This window comes from Canis lupus, chromosome 13, assembly GCF_003254725.2.
Source record: "Canis lupus dingo isolate Sandy chromosome 13, ASM325472v2, whole genome shotgun sequence".
In the NCBI taxonomy this organism is placed as follows: Eukaryota; Metazoa; Chordata; class Mammalia; order Carnivora; family Canidae; genus Canis; species Canis lupus.
Genome location: NC_064255.1, coordinates 13,093,687 through 13,113,402, shown reverse-complemented (window position 1 = coordinate 13,113,402; position 19,716 = coordinate 13,093,687). Strand labels below are relative to the sequence as shown.

The 19,716-nt window shown below is 34.3% G+C and overlaps 1 protein-coding gene across 1 annotated transcript in view; it reads left to right on the top strand.

Annotated features, from left to right (window-relative positions):
* CSMD3 (CUB and Sushi multiple domains 3) overlaps positions 1–19,716 on the top strand; it is a 1,170,241-nt gene that overhangs the window by 622,952 nt on the left and 527,573 nt on the right. The window contains exon 13 of the mRNA XM_049093360.1: positions 9,614–9,726. Within this exon, the coding sequence (XP_048949317.1) occupies positions 9,614–9,726 (113 nt within the window). The remainder of the gene's footprint in view (positions 1–9,613; positions 9,727–19,716) is intronic.

Here is a 19,716-nt window from a genome sequence, read left to right as displayed (position 1 = left end):
ATCAAAAGTAAAGCAAAATGAACTCTTATCCTTATGATAAGCCAGAAGTTACATCCTGGAGCAAAACACCTAGACTTTCCCTCTCATGCACAGAAGCAGGAGGAAGGGGTGCTACTTTTCTTGCTGTGAACATTTTGAAGAGATGACTCCAAGGCCTCCATGTAAGACATTCTTGGTGTGCAAAATTGGAAGAGGTATATTTAGCTTTTAAAACATTTAGGGGTGCCTGGGTGACTCTATTGGTAAGAGTCTGCCTTCAACTCAGATCATGATCCTGGGGTCCTGGGATCAAACCCCACACAGGGCTCCCTGCTTATTGGAGACCCTGCATCTCCCTCTTCCTCTTCCAGCTGCTCCTCCTGCTTGTGTGCCCTTTCTGTCAAATAAACGAATAAAATCTTTTAAAAATAATAAAAATAAAACATTTAAATATACCTTAAAAACACAGACAAAGCAAGCATTTATAATTTTAGGTTTTCTAAAGGAATGATAAAAAGAAATGGAAAAGTAGGAAAGTTTTCTTTCCCTTTTGGAACCAAGGACAGTTTGAAACTTTTTTATTTGTATTTTCACTTATAATTTTTATTTTTGTCACTACTTTATAATAAAACTACAATTTTATAATTATCTCTATTGCTGTTTCTACTTTCCTCTGGGCAATTTGCAGTCATCTAAATACACAGCAAATTCACAGTAAAATATAAAGCAAAGCAATTATCAGGAATACAATAGAATGAATTTAAAATTTCAGTACAATATTAGCCTTGGAGGAATAACCTTTAAATATGTTGTACCGATGGTGAATGGGTAAAGCAAATTCTTGATTAGCAATGGTCAAATATTCTCTTTCATCATACGTTATTTTTACAAATTGCTGTGCTGTCTATATTGCTTACACATTCAAATGATTCACTGTTTATTGTATTATTTTATAGCTCTTAATGAAATCTTACCAATCCAAGCCTAAGGAGTAGCTTCACCCTGGAGCTTGAATCTAATTTTTTCAGTAAGATTTTATTTCATTTGAGTCCCAGTAAATTTCTTCTAAATTTTCATCAATCATATAACCGACATTACATTTACAAGATAATCGAGGCTCTTCAGTAATTATTCTATCTTTCCAAATAATTTTTTCCCAGTTAGAAACACAAAGGTACCCAAAACCATTATCTAGTATTGTTAGGAAGCCCCTGTTGAAGGGTACATATTAAATTCCAGCATGTAATAATACATGACTCTAAATATTTTAAGTCTTGGGAACAAACCCAGCCTTATGGGCTATGTTTTGCATGGGTCAAAATCAATAGTTATATTATAATAATCAATTACATCTCTGTGGATGATAGATATTCACTTTTGTTTAGCTACATTTGAACTGGAGAGAACTTGTATTTCAAAGTTAATCACGTGGATTTAGACCTGTCTTCTACAGTCTTAATCTGTAAATGCCAGATTTCTGTTTGTCTTCTAATAAGATGCTTTTCATTTTGCACCATCCTTCCAGTCAAATTGGTTAACAAAACTGTTTTTTGAGTGTCAAATCTAGAAAGTTAGCTACTTACTTGGTAGTATTAAAAATTAAGAAGAAGAATATCTCTCTTTTGCTCTGACTATAATTGGATTTCTGAACTCATAAGTCCAGATCATGTGTCTACTGGTATAAGAGAAAAAAAAAAATACTAAACAAGTTAAACCATTAGGGAGGACTTTATTCCAGATTATTGACTTCTACTATAATAGGGACCAAGACTATTGAAGTAGGAGTCAGTACCATTACAATAAGGAAGAGGAATTAACTCTATTGAAATAAAAGGTGGAGTGTTTTTGCAAGCTATGGTAAACTAGAGAGAAAGTACTGGAGAACAGTAGGTGTGACCAGGTCATCTGTGTTTGCTAATAAATGCTGATCAAAGTTGAGCTCCTACATGTCCACAGAGACAGTGAGCAGAGTGCTCTTTTCATGATTATATTTCAGAGGGATGGATCCCAGGTCCTTGAGAAAAACATTTATGGGTTGTGGAAAATTTTCTTCTTGAAGTGCAAAGAAAGGATTTACAGTTCCAAGTCTTCTTAAGTAAAAGCTCTACAGAAAGGTAGACTACGAGCCTGTAGTCAGGAAGAAGACTGTCTAAAGTGGAGTTAAGCTCAGGGGAACATTAAGGCTGTCTTGGCCACTGTGAATACAATTTTGAGGTGTCTGGAATAGTGATTGTGGGACATATTACTGTTGAGTACAGAAAGAAAAACATAGTTTAACAAATAACATGTTTTTTCCTAATAAAATGAGATTTTTAAGAGAAATGGAAATAACACTGAATAAGACAGTAAGGTGGTCTATGAAAATTTTAAGTTTGCTAGAATACCTTTTTTTCACTTGAATTCAGTGCCATCATCAATGACTCTAGAAAATTTAATTTTCACATCCTTTGTGAGAACTGCTGCTTAGCCCTTTATGTGCTGCTGGCTTCACTTGGCTAGCCTGGGTCTCCCTGGGTTTTTCTTTCACTTTGATAGTCATGTGAGTGATCAGCAGCACCTGAAAGAGTCCCTCCAGCACAGGCACAGCCTGTCTTTCCTCTACGACAATTTTAGGGAGACAAAATCTCCTGATCAATAGAGGTGGCCGGCTTCTTCTGGTGGGTCCTTCAAGGTCCTTATAACTTTATGTCTCAGGACTTCTGGGAAAGAAAGAAGCCCTTTGAAGTTTTGAACATGTTTATGAGAGGATTCAGTTAAATTGGCTACAGGACATGATCTCTGACCCAAATTCATAAGCCTGCCAAATATAAGTTCAAAGGGAAAAATAATATGCTTGCCTGCAGAGGTTGCTCTAATTTTTTCACAATGCTAACAATAAAGTTCTAGGCCATTTTAATCTAGTATATTGTTGAATTTTAGCAAATGGGTTTGATTTATCTTATAGGAATCTGTAAATATTTCCATCATTACTGGATGGCAGTAGAAATCAGATAACTTTCTTTCTCTGATTCATTATGCTCTAGTATTCCCAAAGTGAAAATGTTTGTATTAAGAGCGGCTTTGCCACTGCTTGAGCATTGGCATCTAAAGAGGCAAACACTTCTTCAGACCATCTAGCTATCATCATACCATAACTAGAAAATAATCTCTTACATTCCATTCCACAGGAATTAATTCTACAAACCAAATGCCACCAGAATTCTAGAGAAGTTGGTTGGGGGAAATGGCCTACACAGAACTTGGGAGTGGCCTCTAAAGGATTCTGCTGACAAACTTTTATCTCTTTAATATATTTTGATTAATGTCATCTTTTAGGTAGATGTACTGAGAGTCTAATGCCTTTAAAAATCCCTCTTTTACTTAGATGATTATTTTGATGACACAACATTGCTAACCAAGAAATAAGGACTGTGGAGTAGAAATGTTTTTGTTAGATAATTTTAATAGTTCAGTAAAAATTCTTTTAGCTCCTTTTCCGATCCATTTATGCATTTTTGTGTGTGTGAAGCATATATTTGGAAGTTAACAAAAATTGCTTGTTGTATTGAATGTGAGGCTTCTAAATTTGAAATCTGCCACATTTAACAGTGGCTTTTGAAGCTCTGTCAGCAAAATCATTGCCTTCAGAAGTTTTCATTCTGCCTGCGTGAGCTCTACAAGAGATTTACTGATCTGAGCAGGCAGTTGTGCAGTCTTTAACAAGCCAGCTATCAATTTTCCATGAGATACTTTATTCCTCCTCAAAGTAGAGAATCCTCTGTTTTTCCAAATTTGTTCTGTTGCATGAAAGACAACAAACACATTCTATATGGGGGTGTAATTCTTGTGATTGCTATTGACGAGGCTGCTTGTGCCAGCTTAGTTCTAGGCAAAATGTAAGTTTCCAAAATTTCATAAGTCAGCAGACCATGCAAAGCCTTAAGTTGGCCACTTTAATCCCAAGTACATGACCCATCAGCAAACATTATGAAATTGTCATTACAAACAAGAATATCAGACAAACCAAGTCAGAGTCAGAGGCTAGTGTCTTCTATTGCCATTGAACAGTTATGATCATCTATTTGATTATGATCTGGCAAAAAAAGAAAGAAAGAAAGAAGAAAGAAAGAAAGAAAGAAAGAAAGAAAGAAAGAAAGAAAGAAAGAGAAAGAAAGAAAGAAAGAAAGAAAGAAAGAAAGAAAGAAAGAAGAAAGAAAGAAAGAAAGAAAAGAAGAAGAAAAGAAAGAAGAAGAAGAAGAAGAAGAAGAAGAAGAAGAAGAAGAAGAAGAAAGAAAGAAAAAGAAAGAAAGAAAAACTAGCACGATCTTACTTGTAAGATAACTGTCACAGCACATAGGACAAGAAAATAAGTCAAGTGACTCAAGGTCTTGAACCTTTTTAAGTGTGTCTGCTTCTACCACAGCATCCCAGTATCCACAGTGCCCTTATCTCCAGAAGAACTGAGAAATACATTATTAACCTGTGGTCTAATCCCTGCTTTTTAATTAAAACTAGAAAAGTAGAGCCTTTATTTTCATGACAACACAAATAGAAATGCTTTTCAAAAATTCAGAATACCCCAATGCTGAGACGATCCTGAGCAGTTATGCGATTGCTCTCTGAGTTTTACCCACTGTGCAAAGATTTGGATATATTGTCTACAATATCCTGCTTGTCCCCCAAGTTGGCTGAGTAGTTTTTATGTAATCAGTTTTTTCATTTGCAAAATTGGCTGGCTCCTATATTGTATCAGTTTGGGCCTTCAGCATCAACAACTATCCTGAATATTTTACCTCAGTCTGGCAGTGGTGTGGTTTATGGAGTGAGGCTTTGTGCCCTTGTGAACAGAGGAAATTGTAACAAAGTCAAAGCATCAGTTCCACTTGGGTTTTTAGGTTCTCATACTACCAGCAAACCATCTATATATTGAATATCTATGGATCCTTCTGGTGGAGAGCTCTCTAAGTTTTCCTGTAAATGACTAGAGAAATAGTAGGAAAATACTGAAACCCTTGAGATTTTTTTTTTGCCATAAATACTGCACTGCTCCATAAGTAAAAGTAAATGAGATTTAGACTTTCCATGAGGGGAATTAGAAAAAAAATTAAAAAGTAAAAAAACAGAAAACAGAAAATAGATAAATTGGAGAAAGACTTCACAGAGGATGGCACCAAAGTTATTTATAGTTCTGTTGTTAGGAACTACAGACATAAATGGAACGACTTTATTTATTTCCTTAAGATCTTGTAAAAAGGTCAACAATCTTTATCAAATTTACTTCTTTACTGGGAATTTGGCAGTATTAATATTAAGGGTAAGTGCCCTTTCTTTCATAACTGTCCTTTGTTTTTCTAAAATTTTTACAACCATTTTTTTTCCTTCTCATTGATCCCTTAACAAAGGGTATATTGCTTGACATATGACTCATGATTCTGATAAGTAATTTCTATTGGTTCTATATCTCAGAGTAAATCAATGTTGTTATTCTGTGGGCCCAAAGTAATAAATGGATTTGTTTCTGCTCAGGGTGCTTTTCCAGTGTGGTGAACGACTGCTATTCCCTGCTATATCCCTTTTCTTTCAGAAGGCACACAGTGACCAAACCAGATGTTGTTTCGGAGGGCAATTAACAGCCACTGCAGATGGAGTATACAATATGGTAGTCTAAATTTGCAAGAGAGATGTCTTCCAGTAGGTTTACAGGAGAATCAGGAGAAAGGAAGAAAACATGTTCCTCAGTCACAGGACCTCTTCAGGTGGGAACCACAGAAGAAAAGAAGAAAGCACAGAACTGATTCAAATGATCGTTGTCCTATATTGATCTATCACCAGCCAGAAAATGAGGACTTCCTGGGGAAATTTCACACTACTATCTAACAGAAAAAGCAAGGATATGTTAGCCAGAGGGAAAGTTATTGAAACATACATATCACCAGTTCCAACTGCTGAGATTTCCTCAGTATGTCAATTTTAAACCATTTTGACAGTTATTCCTTAGCTTTTTGGGCATTCCTGATGCTTCTTTCTGCAATTTGTGTATCCTTTGGAGTCTTTTTTTTTTCTCCAATCCTTTTTCCAATGTTTCAGCTTTCTTGCAATAATGACATAATGTTTTCTCTTCTTTCATAGTTCCCTGTACAGATTGGCCACTGTAGAGGTTATTTCCTTGAGTAAATAGTCTTAACTGAAGGGTTCACCTGCAGTTTTTAACTTCTTATTTTCTTCTTTGTATTTGTTCAGGTTGTCCCTGGACTGAGTAATTCCTGCTAATATTTGAGTAATAGTCATCCTTGCCATTCTACTCCCTTTTCTCAATTTGACCTCAGAGAGCCAAAACAAAGAACCAGACGATGATTTTGATCTGCCTCTGTATCCATGCTAGTAAACCCTGAAAAAGTCTCAGAACACTGTTAATGGAAAATAATAGAGGGTTCACGTGTCTTCTGTATGCAACACTGTGGTTTCTCCCAGGTCATCACTAGAGGAAAGGCTGTGAGCAGGCTCTTTCAGTGGGTCATCAGAAGCCTCAGTTCTTCCGAGTACTAGACGATGGTGGAAAGTTGGTTACTCCTTCATGTGCTGGGTCATCTTCTGGTCCCCAGTAGACTTGCTCCATCAAAGAAGCAAAATCTGCTGGCTGCAGAATTCCACACAGTAGCGAGTGAACATCCCCAAGTGTGGAGCTGTAAATTTAAAGAATAAAGAGACAGGGGAGATGGAGGGAGCAGAGGCAACCAAGAAAGGAAAGCAGGGCCTCTGTGAAAAAGAAAGTCCCTTGAATTTTCACATTTTTTTCTTCCATTCTTCCCAGTCTCTCCACAGACTATCTAAATCATTTTTAACTTTCCTCTTAGAATGATATCCATACAAAAAAATTTAATTTGCTTGGAGTGAGGCCCTCCTAAAACCTTCAAAAATCCCAAAGGACTGGATTCTCATATGTATTCCAAATTGACAGAGAGACATTACCTGTTTAAGAGAAAGGACTGCAAGCTTCCCATAGTTTTCACCATTGATGCTATTCATGATCTTGATGGGATATACAGCCTAATTTATTCTTGCTTACCAAATAATAAAATCTTGAACTTGAGAGAGTGGTCCATCCAGACAGTATTTCAAAAGAGGAGGGCACACTAGAAGAAAGACTTTATAATCCAGGGTTTCTTATTAGATTGTTGTGACCACAAGACTTTTAACCAATCCATTTAATGTAAGAACTGCCATTTGTATCCTATCTTCATCACCAAATTGTTGGGGAAATATAATCAAAAATAACATCACCTGTCAACCTAGTTAATTCTCTCCACAAAATGCAAGAAAGAATAAAACAGTTTTAATATTGAATAAGCATTAAACCAGACTGTGATGTGCATCACAAGCAACCCAAAGAGATTGCAAAGAAATAAATCTCACCCTTTTATTGTCAAGCAGATACAGTTAATGCATGCTACATGACGCATGTTATATGAATGTTAATTGCCCTTATCCTCCCCCCCCCAAAATTAAATAAAATTCCTGTCTTTATGCTGAACAGGAAGTTACAACATAAAGCTCTGTTCCTAGGCTTAAATTTCCCCCAAAACAAGAAGGCAAGACAACATCCTTCTTGATGTTCACATTTCAGAGAAATAGCATCGAGGCCTCCAAAAAAGACATTCACAGCATGCAACGTTGGCAGGAGGCTTATTTAACTTAAAAGATTTATATACACTTGAAATGAACATATGTCACAACTTCAAGTTCAAGGAAATGCTAAAGAGAAGGGTGTTTTCTCTTTTCCTTTTAGCATCAGGGAACATTTTAATTTAATTATTATTATTTTTCAGATTTATACTTACCCTTACACTAGGCATGAATGTGTGAATCATAAGGGAACAAAGTAGCAAGGGAACAATTTAGGATGTATGTGTTAGCTGTTTGTCATGAGCTATAAGTTATCATGCTAGAGGTTTGGGGTGGTAAAAGTTTAGGTCTGAAAAGGAAATAAGAGCACATAAGAAAGAGCAAATATGCAATCCTTTCCTGAAAACAACTTTTAATATTTAGTGTAAGGCAGATTGTTGGCGTATTTGATATGGTATATCTGATGAGGTGTATCTGATGCACATCCTATAGTGTTAAGCTCATACGTCTGTTTCATAATGAAATCACTTTCTTTTTTCTGAGGTTGAGTTCTCACTCTTGCCCATAAACCTACCACTCTGCTATAGCTCAAAAGAGTAGTACTTATGAACTCATCAATTTGAAAATCAAAAGTTCAAATGCTACAAAGTTTCATTGAAAGATAGGGAGTGTCTGTATACATGCAGATGGGTATACATAGCTGTATATACAGATACATATTAAAAATGAAAATGTGTGTGAATCTTCTATATTTTAATAATTTTAAATTTGATTTAGCAGGAAGACAATGAATATACTTTAAAATTCCACAATATAGTATTTTATTTGTCACAGTGTTCCTCAGTGTCACATATAATCCCAAGATTAAATCATAATGTTTAGTTGAGTTTATTTGTGATAGATTATCATAAATTCTGTAACATTGGACACTGGTGACACAGCTATATTTAATGCAGTTGGCTGATGATATTTTACAGTTTTGATGGCTGGATAATGAGCTGCCCTGGTCATTTTGAGGTTACGGGCATCCATGCTGCCCTCTGCTGGTTATATTTAGTGTAGCCTCCATCCAAAAACCTGAACTCTTAGGGTGCCCATTTTATTACAGAGGGAAACTTTATACCTTCTCTCCTCATGTAACTTCCAGGCAATCCTCATGGTTTTAGCAATAAACTACCTAAACACTTAGGAATCCCTTCTTTTAAATACGTATCTTTTTAGTATATAATATAGAATTCCCCATCACTATGGATATCTTACTCAGCAGTGAGTCCATTTTTTTTTCCTTTTCCTACTCTTGAAGACTCCCCCTGCTGCCCCAAGGCCTTATTTACTCCTTTGCTTTCCTCCTTTATATGACCCTTGGCTTTGGTTCAAGTATGTGACTGTAACATAATTAATGACAGAGGAAACATGAGGTAATTTTCCTTTTTAAAATTGAGCACTGCTGAATGAGATTATTAATGCATAGATTCAGTGATGCTCCATCAAACTAGCAACATGTTCTTTAAGATAAAATTATTTGCAGTAAAAACAATAATACATAACATAGGTAGTCTGATATCAATACTGCAAAGGGATATATTATATTCCTTGCCATTTTATTGTTTTGGACAGTGCTTAAATATTTTTCATAATATTTCTTCAGAGCAAAGTTCTGTAAAACTTGAAAGGTTAAAATGAAGAGCATTGCTGGTGTCTAAAAAAAATTAAAGATATTTTAGATCCTCTTTTTCTTTTCAGTTCAAAAAGAAGTATACGATTCTCTGATAGTCTAAAATTTAATATCTTGCCTCAGGGTTATAAAAGACCTAACCTAGTTAAACACATGAAATGGTACTTACTTATAATAAATCTTGATCACTAAATTGTGCTGTTTGTTCTATTACAACAACGCAGAGCCTTGCAAGTTTATCTGACTTTTTTTTTTTTCTAGCCAAGAAAGTACTGAGAAATAGTTCTGGTTCATAATTTTCATGCAGAGAGTGTTTTAATAACCCATTTTTCTCTTCTCCGTCCATCTCTTTTTTAGGCTGACTGGAAGCTTTGTGCCAGACTTGATAGTGAGCATGAGTAGCCAAATGTGGCTGCATCTTCAAACAGATGAAAGCGTCGGCTCTGTTGGCTTCAAGGTTAACTACAAAGGTAATGATGAATTGCTACTATGGGAAATATGTTATCTTAATACTACCAGAGAATGCTTTTAAATTCAAGTTTAATTGCATCTACGACATAAAAGTTGCCCAAAACACAAGCAAGAATATATTCTAACAAAATAACTCTCTTTTTACATTAACTATCAATGTTTATTTCGCTTTTCTTTAAATAAACATAGGCCTACCTTCCCTGCCATTACAATGTGTCTATTTTGCATACATCATATTTCTTCCAGTCCACTGTACCATCCCTATACGTTAGTCACTCTGGACCTCTAGGCTGTCCAGAATAGACAATGTAATTTTATACACTTTATACACGTTGCCTGGGAAAAATAATATATTAAAGATTTATTACTTAAATTTAAGGTAAAGGACTTGATTCCTCAAAGAATACAGGATACCATTTTTTGAGGGGGTGGGAGAGATCTACCAGTTACCTTCTCAGATCAAATTCATAGACCACAGATATGTTAAATTGCTACTGCCCATCCCAGGGTTGGTAGTGATGCATACTGATGATTAATTACATGTGTACTAGAAAACCTCTTGTTCTAGTTCCATTTATAAGAGATAGATAGAAGCGTTATAAAATCATAAATATTCTTGGCACATGGTGAACCTTAATTAAACTCAAATAGAGACAATGGATATATGCATATAAAATATATATTAGAAAAGCAAATATAGAATTCTGACTGAAAAATATGTCTATGTTAATAAATTCAATTGAAATCTATACCTTAAGAAATGAAAATGTGTAAGAAACCATTGGAACATTATCTGGCTTGATTTTATTTCTGTTGTGATAAAAATCATTATTCTCTATCTTCTCAATCTAAACAATAGCTGTATAAAATTATCTTACTCGCACAATAATAATTTTTAATCAGTTTCCTTTTTCAAACATTGGCTTGCCATGCCTTTGAATCTGGACACATGGAAATGAATGCATGATGTTGTCAGGGAAACAAAACACATGCATTCTGTGTTCTTAACTTGTGACTGAATTTGGTACTATATTAATTTGAATAGTTCAGGAAATATGTATAAATGTCAGTTGAAAAAATAAAAAGGTTACCCTGATTATAATTTTAAATATATCCCTCCTCCCTTTAAAAACCCAACATCTATCCTCAGTAAATAAAACAAAATTCCAAAATTTAAAGAATGGTCAGCTTCTATTGAAAGTATCTATGTTATGAAGTTTTCATTTAATTTTTTTTTCCATTCCAAATGGCTAAATGAAACTGGCATCCTTGTACTCCTCTTGGTTTTATTATTTTCTTCACTCTGTGGAGGTTACCTGTCAGAGAACCTATAGCTGTTTAAACCTTAGAAACTATATTAATCATTAATGATAACGCTTCAACAAAGAACATATTTATTAAAACTCATGAACATGTTCAGCAGTAAGGGAGTTCTATCGATATTTACAAAGCTCTCCACTCTGCTGCAGTTGAAGAGCTGAAGTACACTGTAAAGTAGCACAATTAAATTTTATTTTATTTCTTTCTGCTTTTTAATTTTTTTAAATCCGAAGACTCTGCTGTGTGCTGGCTTCTGAATGAGTTGTTGAATATAGAAAGAAGATCCAGATTACTATCTCTGAGGGAGATCATAATATAGTGACAGAGAAAAACATAACCCAACTATTCAAGCACAAATATCTACAGAGATTAGATAGTTGAAACCAACACAGGAGATTCCTAGTGAATAATACTCTTATTCTTCTCCCTCTTTTCAATCTATTCTAACCTAAGGTTTACACTGTGAATAGTGATCTGCAGCATCAGAGAAGTGCCATATTATACTTCTAGCTGTGGGTGTTTCCATACTTTTCATTGCTTACAGATAAGATCCACAACCTCAGTATGCCTTACCTTTCACCTTTCTTCAACCCGTCTTCATCTTTCTACAGTCTGATTTTATCAAATTATCCATAATTCTCCATCCCAGCAAGTTGTTTTGTACCTTTCCTCTCTGGACATTCAAACAATTCTATCTGGATTCTCTATTCTCACTTTAACAGCATCACATCACTCATCCTTCAAGACAAAATTCAAATATTTCTTCTTCTGTGAAGCCTTTCTTAACTCCACTTATCACAAAATAACACTTTCTCTGTTGTATAAGACCTGTAGCAGATATATACTACATTACCCAAGGGAAATATGTCATATTCTTCTTCATATTTCCGTTAGCAACCCTTTGCTATAACATCATAGGTGATTAGTAAAGCTGAACAAATGATTTAACCTCTATAATGTGATGTGATATAGGATAAAATATGTCCTTAAACATTTAGTTTATCATGATTTTTTCCTCCTGTGAAAAATCATATTTTTGCATTCTCCATAATTTAAAACCTGAGCTCAAAGTTGAAGCAGGGTTCATATTGAGAAGTTTCAAATTTTGATGTGCAGATAGCTTCAGCAACTTCGTCTACTAAAAATAATTTTCATAATTACCATGCTCTCTGTTAAGTAGTGTGTTGGTTCTAAATGGAACACCTGCTAAAAAACCTTTCCAGATTTGATCTAAAGATATCTTCTATTTTTCATCTGTAGATTTTGCATGAGATAGCATTGACTGTAGATCTCCTGTAAATTCAACATGTATTTTTTGTATATTTTATTTTATTTTTTTTTAATTTTAAAGGTAATGACTAAATTATGTAACTTAGATTTTGTTTTTTATATTTCATTCTAAAATTGTGTTTTGCTAATTGCCTGTGACCATGCTTTTGAAACTTACTTTAAAAGAAAATAAGGGGCAGGCCTGGTGGTCCAGTGGTTTAGTGCCGCCTTCAGCTCAGGGAATGATCCTGGAGACCCGGGATTGAGTCCTGCATCAGGCTCCCTGAATGGAGCCTGCTTCTCCCTCTGCCTGTGTCTCTGCCTCTCTTTCTCTCTCTCTCTCTCTGTGTCTCTCATGAATAAATAAATAAATAAATAAATAAATAAATAAATAAATCTTAAAAATAAAATAAGGTTTCAAATGAAATCTCCTGTTAGGAAACCCAAAATAGAAAACAAAACAAAACAAAAAAAGCTGCGCTGTTCTGATGGAAGGGGTGGGGAGGAGGATTGACATATCCCCCGATGATCAGACTATCCCTCATTCCCTCTGAGTGTAGGAAAACCTTAGTGCTCCAAAAAACTATTTGAAAATGACTTTTCTAAGATCATACCATTGACAGGGAGACCGAAAATGTATCTGTGAATATAAAACGATACATAATTGCCTAATCAAGTTGTCATTATCTTTAGAACTTCAGCTTAATCTTTTGGACTATCAGGTTTTTTTTTTTTTTTTAATAGAGTTTGGACAATGACTATCTTTTTCTTTTTCAAGATTTCATTTTTTCATGAGACACAGAAAAAGGCAGAAACACAGGCAGAGGGAGAATCAGGCTCCACGCAGGGAGCCCAAGGTGGGACTCGATCCTGGGACTCTAGGATCACATCCTGGGCTGAAGGCAGGCGCTAAACCACTAAGCCACCAGAGCTGCCCCAACTATCTTAAACCATAAAAAGGAAACAAATGTTGCAAATCAAGAAAATAGTCTTTTATTATAAATGTAATTCATTCTTATTCAGCTAAAATTCATTCAATATTTATTATGTACATGACAGTCTGCTGATTATTGTGAACAATAACAGAAATGAATGAAATACCACTATACTCTTGAGAAGTTTAATGATATTCCTTCTTGTTAAAACCAGTAATGTTCATATTGGGTATAACAAATCACAGCCATCCTGCTCTGCAGATTTATGAGTTTGCCAAAGTTATGATTCAAGATATGGCACTAGGTGTCCCTGCTTAAGGAGAAGAATAGTCTAGCTATTTATCCTGCTCCATTAGCCTTAGAGACATTAATTTTGTTTTCTTGTTTTATATTGTCATTACTTCAAATGCATATTAACCAAAAATGAAGATAGTTTTTTTTTTTTTTTTCTGCTGGACCTATTAACACTGCACTATTAACATCCATTAACACTGCACTATTTTTTTTAAATATATTTTCATCTTCATTTTAGAAAACCTAAGGAACATTAAAAGGATAATTAATAATTACTAAGAATTTTCTCTATTGCAATTACTTTATTTGCATTAACTCATTAAACCTCATTAGAACTCTGAGAGGTATCAATTATTACTCAATTTTACAGATCAGGAAACCGACTAGGATGTAAGCACTAAGATGACAGGAGGTTTGGTCTGTTTTGCTTACTGTTGTTTTCTGAGTACCCAGCACAATGTCTAAGACATAATCACCACTCAATAAATACATTTATGGAATGTATGAATGCATGGACATGACTATCAAATCATTAACTTACTGCAGAGCCTAGATACGACTCTAGGTTTGTTGATTTTATGATAATCTCCATTATATAGTATTATATAATATCCTACATAAGTGATAAGAGTTTGGGGGAAACAGAAAGTTCAAAGCCTGAAGACAAGCTGAAGACCCTGATCAGTGTAAAAAGTATGAAGGCAGCACAAGTTTGAGTTAAATTACTGAATTCCCATTGTCTCATCAGCTACACATAAAACTACACATAAAAAATACATGTAGGCAACAAAAGCTACCTGTTTCAAATGTCTACGTGTTTATTTCCATATGCTCACTTTATATTCTTTAGAAATATTTGGTAAGAAAGCTTAAATCCGTGACAGAGGCATAGAAAGAAAAATCACCAGCTTTCATAGAGTTCTGAAAGGGATATCATCTGCTCCTTTTAGAAATCAGATATCGTAGGGCACCTGGGCAGCTCAATTGGTTAATGACCTCCCTTCAGCTCATGTCATGATTCCAGGGTCTTGAAATCGAGCCCCTCATCAGGCTCCCTGTTCAGCAGGGAGACTGCTGCTTCCTCTCCATCTGCCGTTTCCCCTCAAATCATGTTCTCACACGTTCTGCGCTCTCTCTCAAATAAACAAACAAACTTAAAAAAAAGAAAACATATTTTAATTGTTTGACTGATTTTCAGTTGTGCCATAGTGTGTATTCTCGATGATATAGTGTTAATAGCAAGCATTTGTTGAGTCATTATGTACTGTTTTAAGCACATACATCATCTGATTTAATCAACAACAACAAACCTACAAGGTAGGTAATATTATCCCTATTGCATGGGTATTGTATGGATGAAGTAATGGAGACAGAGCAAGTTAGGTAATTCATTCAAAATCACAGAGGTGATTGGCTAAATAAAAATATGACTGTGAACTCTGTTTTAAGACTGCTGTCTTTCAGAAACATATATTATTTCTATAAGTTTTAGCTTACATTTACATTTATTTAGATATTTAAATGTTAAAGTAGCACCCAATTAAAATAGATGGCCAGAATTTAAAATTTTGATGAAGCCATCTGTTTTTGTGGAATGACCAAAAATTTTGAAATGGAACATTTTCATGAAAGATGATTACTTAGCTTAAATATTTAGAATCATTAATTTTTATGTTTTTAAGTGAACTGACAGTCCCTTTCTCTCATTGTGGAACTGAGGAATAGAAATTCCATTATTTACTCAAATGTAAGTTTTTACTAATAAGGGCATATGCCAGAGAGAAGATGGATTGATATCAAAGATTTGAAAATCAGATAATCACTTACAAGTGTTTGACCCAAATTGAAGTTTAACAAACAAAAGACTTAGCTTCTTGAAAATGCATATTTAATGCTGGAGGTGTCATTTTTTTTAGTCTATCAAATAATATTTTGGAAGGTTAATTAGAACATTTCATAGATATCTTCTGACGATATCATAAATAATGTTCTGTACAGCAAAAATCTTTTTTTTAAATCTATTTATGAGAGAAAGAGAAAGATCATGCACACAAGTGAGGGAAGGGGCGGAGGGAGAGGGAGAAGCAGACTCCCCTCGGAGAGAGAGCCCAATGTGGTCTGGATCCCAGGATCCGGGGATCATGACCTGAGCCAAAGGCAGATGTTTTTAACTGACTGAGCCACCCAGGTGCACCTATACAGAAAGAATCTTAACAAACAATTCAGGCATGCAGATTTTATGTTTTTGTGTGTATAAGGGCATATTTTTCTTCCTTCTTTCCCCCACTGTTTTCTCTCTCTTCTTCTCTGCTTTCTTTCTCCTTTCCTTTCATCTCTTACCTTTATTTTTGTATGATACAACACAGATTACTTTTCAGCTGCTTTTCATTTATAAATATATCATGCCTGTCTTTCCAGTCAATTTGATTGGATAGGTGGCTTTCATCTAACCACTACCTAACATCCCACAAAATATACATACCATAATTTAACATAAATCTGTAGTCATATGGGTCATTGCCTTTATCATGATATTAAAATGGTGAAATAAATATTCGCATATATAAATATGGTGAAATAAATATTCTCATATTCAAATATCCATACTTTAATGACAAAGAAGATTCTAAAAATAGTATTGACATTTAAATAAGTAACACATCTTGAATAGTTATTTCCTAAATTTTATATTTTCACTTTCCCAGCAGTGTCAAAAGGAGGCCTTTCCCTACAATGTAAAATGGAATGCTACTAATCTGTTAGGTGTTTGCCAATCTGATGTTTTGTAATGCAGTATTATTATTAAATTTAATAGCTACAGGGCTATTGATCTTCTTGTCATAAATTTATTAACCACGGGATTTCATCCTCTTTGAAATTTTTCAGCTTCATGCTCTTTGGAAAGCATTATTAATGGTCACAATTTATCTACTTTTCCTCTAATTCTGGGTCCATAGAGAATTATATTTTCCTGTCCTCTTGAAGTTCAGTGTGGCCATGGGACGACTAATATGTGAATAAGTGACTGTAGTCATTCCCAGACCAAAGTACTGAATTACACTGGTGTTCTCTTTCAAAATGAAAAATGAGACCCTATCTTCTAGTTAGTACAGGTTCAAATTGATGTTGATTCCTTCAGATTGTGTTCCTAAGGGAATATAGAGAACAGAGGTCCCCACCCATCTCCGCTTCCTGTATAGCATAAATAGAATGAGCATGAGGAACCTGGGTGGCTCAGTTGGTTAAACTCTTGACTCTTGGTTTCGACTTGGGTCATAATCTCAGGGTTTGTGAGATCCAGCCCCGGTTTGCGTTTTTTTTCTCCCTCTGCCCCTCCCTCTATTTGTGCACACATGCTCTCTCTCTCAAGAATAAAAAATCTTAAAAAAAAAAATTAAGTAGCATCAGCAAGACATAACTTTGCTAAGCTTCTAGAATCCCTGGGGTAATTTGTTGGTCCAGCACAACCTAGTATATTCTGATGGATACACACATTAAGTTAGCCCATTTTTGGTTTTCTTTGTAACAAGTTGTAGGGACTTTGGGCACATAAGAGATATAACCCTTTGTTCACACACAGCAAATATTTGTTTTTCCATTTTGATTATATGAAATTTAAATAATACCAGGTTTTTGGTTTCTTTTTGTTCTATTCAAATTTATCATTCTTTTTATTTATGGCATTTGGACTTGTATATGTGTTGTGCATCTTTTAAATATTTTATTAAAGTACTATAAATGCATACACACGTGTGTATATAAGTATATACATGTATATAGCATTTATGTCATATTGTATATCAATATAATATGTAAAACTTTAATTCACCTGGAATCTATTTATGTATGTTGACAGGGTGTTTTCTTTTAGTTTTAAGGACAATTTTGCCAACAGTATTATTGATTGGGTCATCATTTTCCCACAGAATTGAAATGTCATGTTTATCACATTAAAGGTTTTTATATATGCTTGGATGCATTTAACTACCTTTTTCTGCCCAAACCAGACTGTTTCAATTTCTCTAGTTTTAAGGTTTTCTTTTTAAAATATCTTGTGAGAGGGCAGCCCTGGTGGCTCAGCGGTTTAGCGCCGCCGTCAGCCCAGGGCCTGATCCTGGACACCCGGGATCAAGTCCCACATCAGGCTCCCTGCATGGAGCCGCTTCTCCCTCTGCCTGAGTCTCTGCCTCTCTCTCTCTCTCTCTCTCTCTCTCTCTCTCTCATGCATAAATACATTTTTAAAATCTTTAAAAATAAAAAACTCAAAAAAAAAAAATCTTGTGAGAACCACTTCCTGCTACTATTTTTCTATTTCAAATTTCCGTGACAACTTTTGTACACTTCCACCTGCGTCATAAAATAACTTTGCTGAATTACTTGTGATTTTCATTAGAATTGCATTAATTTTATATATCACTTTGATTTATGTTGATATAATTATGTAATGTCTTCTCATTAAGTCATTTTTCGTCTTCTTAGATTTAAATTTTATTTTATTTTTTAAAGACCTTAATTATGTGAGAGAGAGGGAGTGTAGGCACAAGCAGGTCAGAGGGAGAGACAAGTAGACTCTTTGCTCAGCAGGGAGCCTGTTACAGGGCTCAGTTCTAGGACCCTGAGATCATGACCAGAGGCAAAGTCAGATGTTCAATCAACTGAGCTACCCAGGCTCCTCTTAGATTTGAATTTTATATATATATATATATTTAAAAAATTTAAATATGTTTAATATTTTATATATATATTTAACACATTTTTTAAATTTAACACATATATTTTAATATATATGTGTTAAATATATATTTTATTTTCATTCATCATAGCTTTATTTCTAACTAGTTCCAAATTTTTTGATGGATAGCAGTAGGATTTTTAACTGATAAGAAAGAACTATTATTATATTTTATTTTTACTTTTATATTTCTAACTATTATAAAGAATAGTTGATGATTTTTGCATGTCTGTGTAGCATTTAGTCATATCCTTTAATGCTCATTAATTTTAATTCTTTGATAATTAGGCATTGTAGTAGTGGGAAGACATATATTAGCAAATTATAGAAAACCCAACTAATATTACTAATATTACCATAAATATTCTCACATGACATGTCTGAAGAAAAACTGATGTTGGATGATTGCTTTACACTGCCATTAGAGACTCAGGTGCTTCCAGTTTCTTAATATGTCTATCTTTATTCCTAAAGTTGTAGCAACATTGTTGCCAGAGGTCTATCACAGGATTGGAATTCCCAGAATGCCTATGAAATTATAGTGATGAGAACTAGCATTTCTGTCCACTCTTCTTTTGATGACAATGACTTTGTTATTTCAACATCTGACGTGATATTTGACATAATTCCTTATGATCTAAGGAAAAGGGTCTTTTTACCACGTCTGCATAGTTCTTTCTCAGTCCTGTTTTATTCTGAGCTTTTATTAAGAATAACTGATAAGGTCACTTTTCTCCATTCATTGACACAAGTGCATATTTAACTATGTCATTCTTTAAACTGTGTTCATAGGCTTCCTGATACTGGATAAACTACTTTTCCTGCAATAAAATCTCCTTGAACAGAATATCTGATCTTTTAATACTCTCCATTTCAATTTACTAATGATTTAATTATAACTTTTGCATCTAATCAAATGCATTAATTGGACTATAGTTTCTTTTTTTGGCAGTTTTATGATTATGAGAGTTTCACAGAACATGCCAGGGAGTTTGTAAATGCTGTTAAATAGGCTGTGTAACATAAGTTTGAGAGTAAGAAAGAACTTAGCTATAAAATCATGTGGGCATTTTTACTTAAAGGTAAATAGCAAATTTTATTTTTTTTCTTCGACTAAGTCACTTTATGTCCTCTTTTGGATTACAATTCTTTTTTATATTTTGTTAGACTATTTTTTAGGTTATAAAATAGTTAATAATTTCAAAATCTATTGACATTTCATATGTACTTTATTTAAAAAAAAAAAGCCTTTTCTGATATAAAATAATTCCGAGGAGTAGATTATTTTTTCTCTCTGTCTTTGCCTGAATCTGCTTTCCTGCTTGCCGAACAATTCCTCCACTTTTTTTCCTGCTAACCGAGGTTCTCTAGGCTTTAATGAACCTTATCTCTTCCAATTCTGTATAGCACTATAGGTTTGGGCTAAAATAATCAGAATT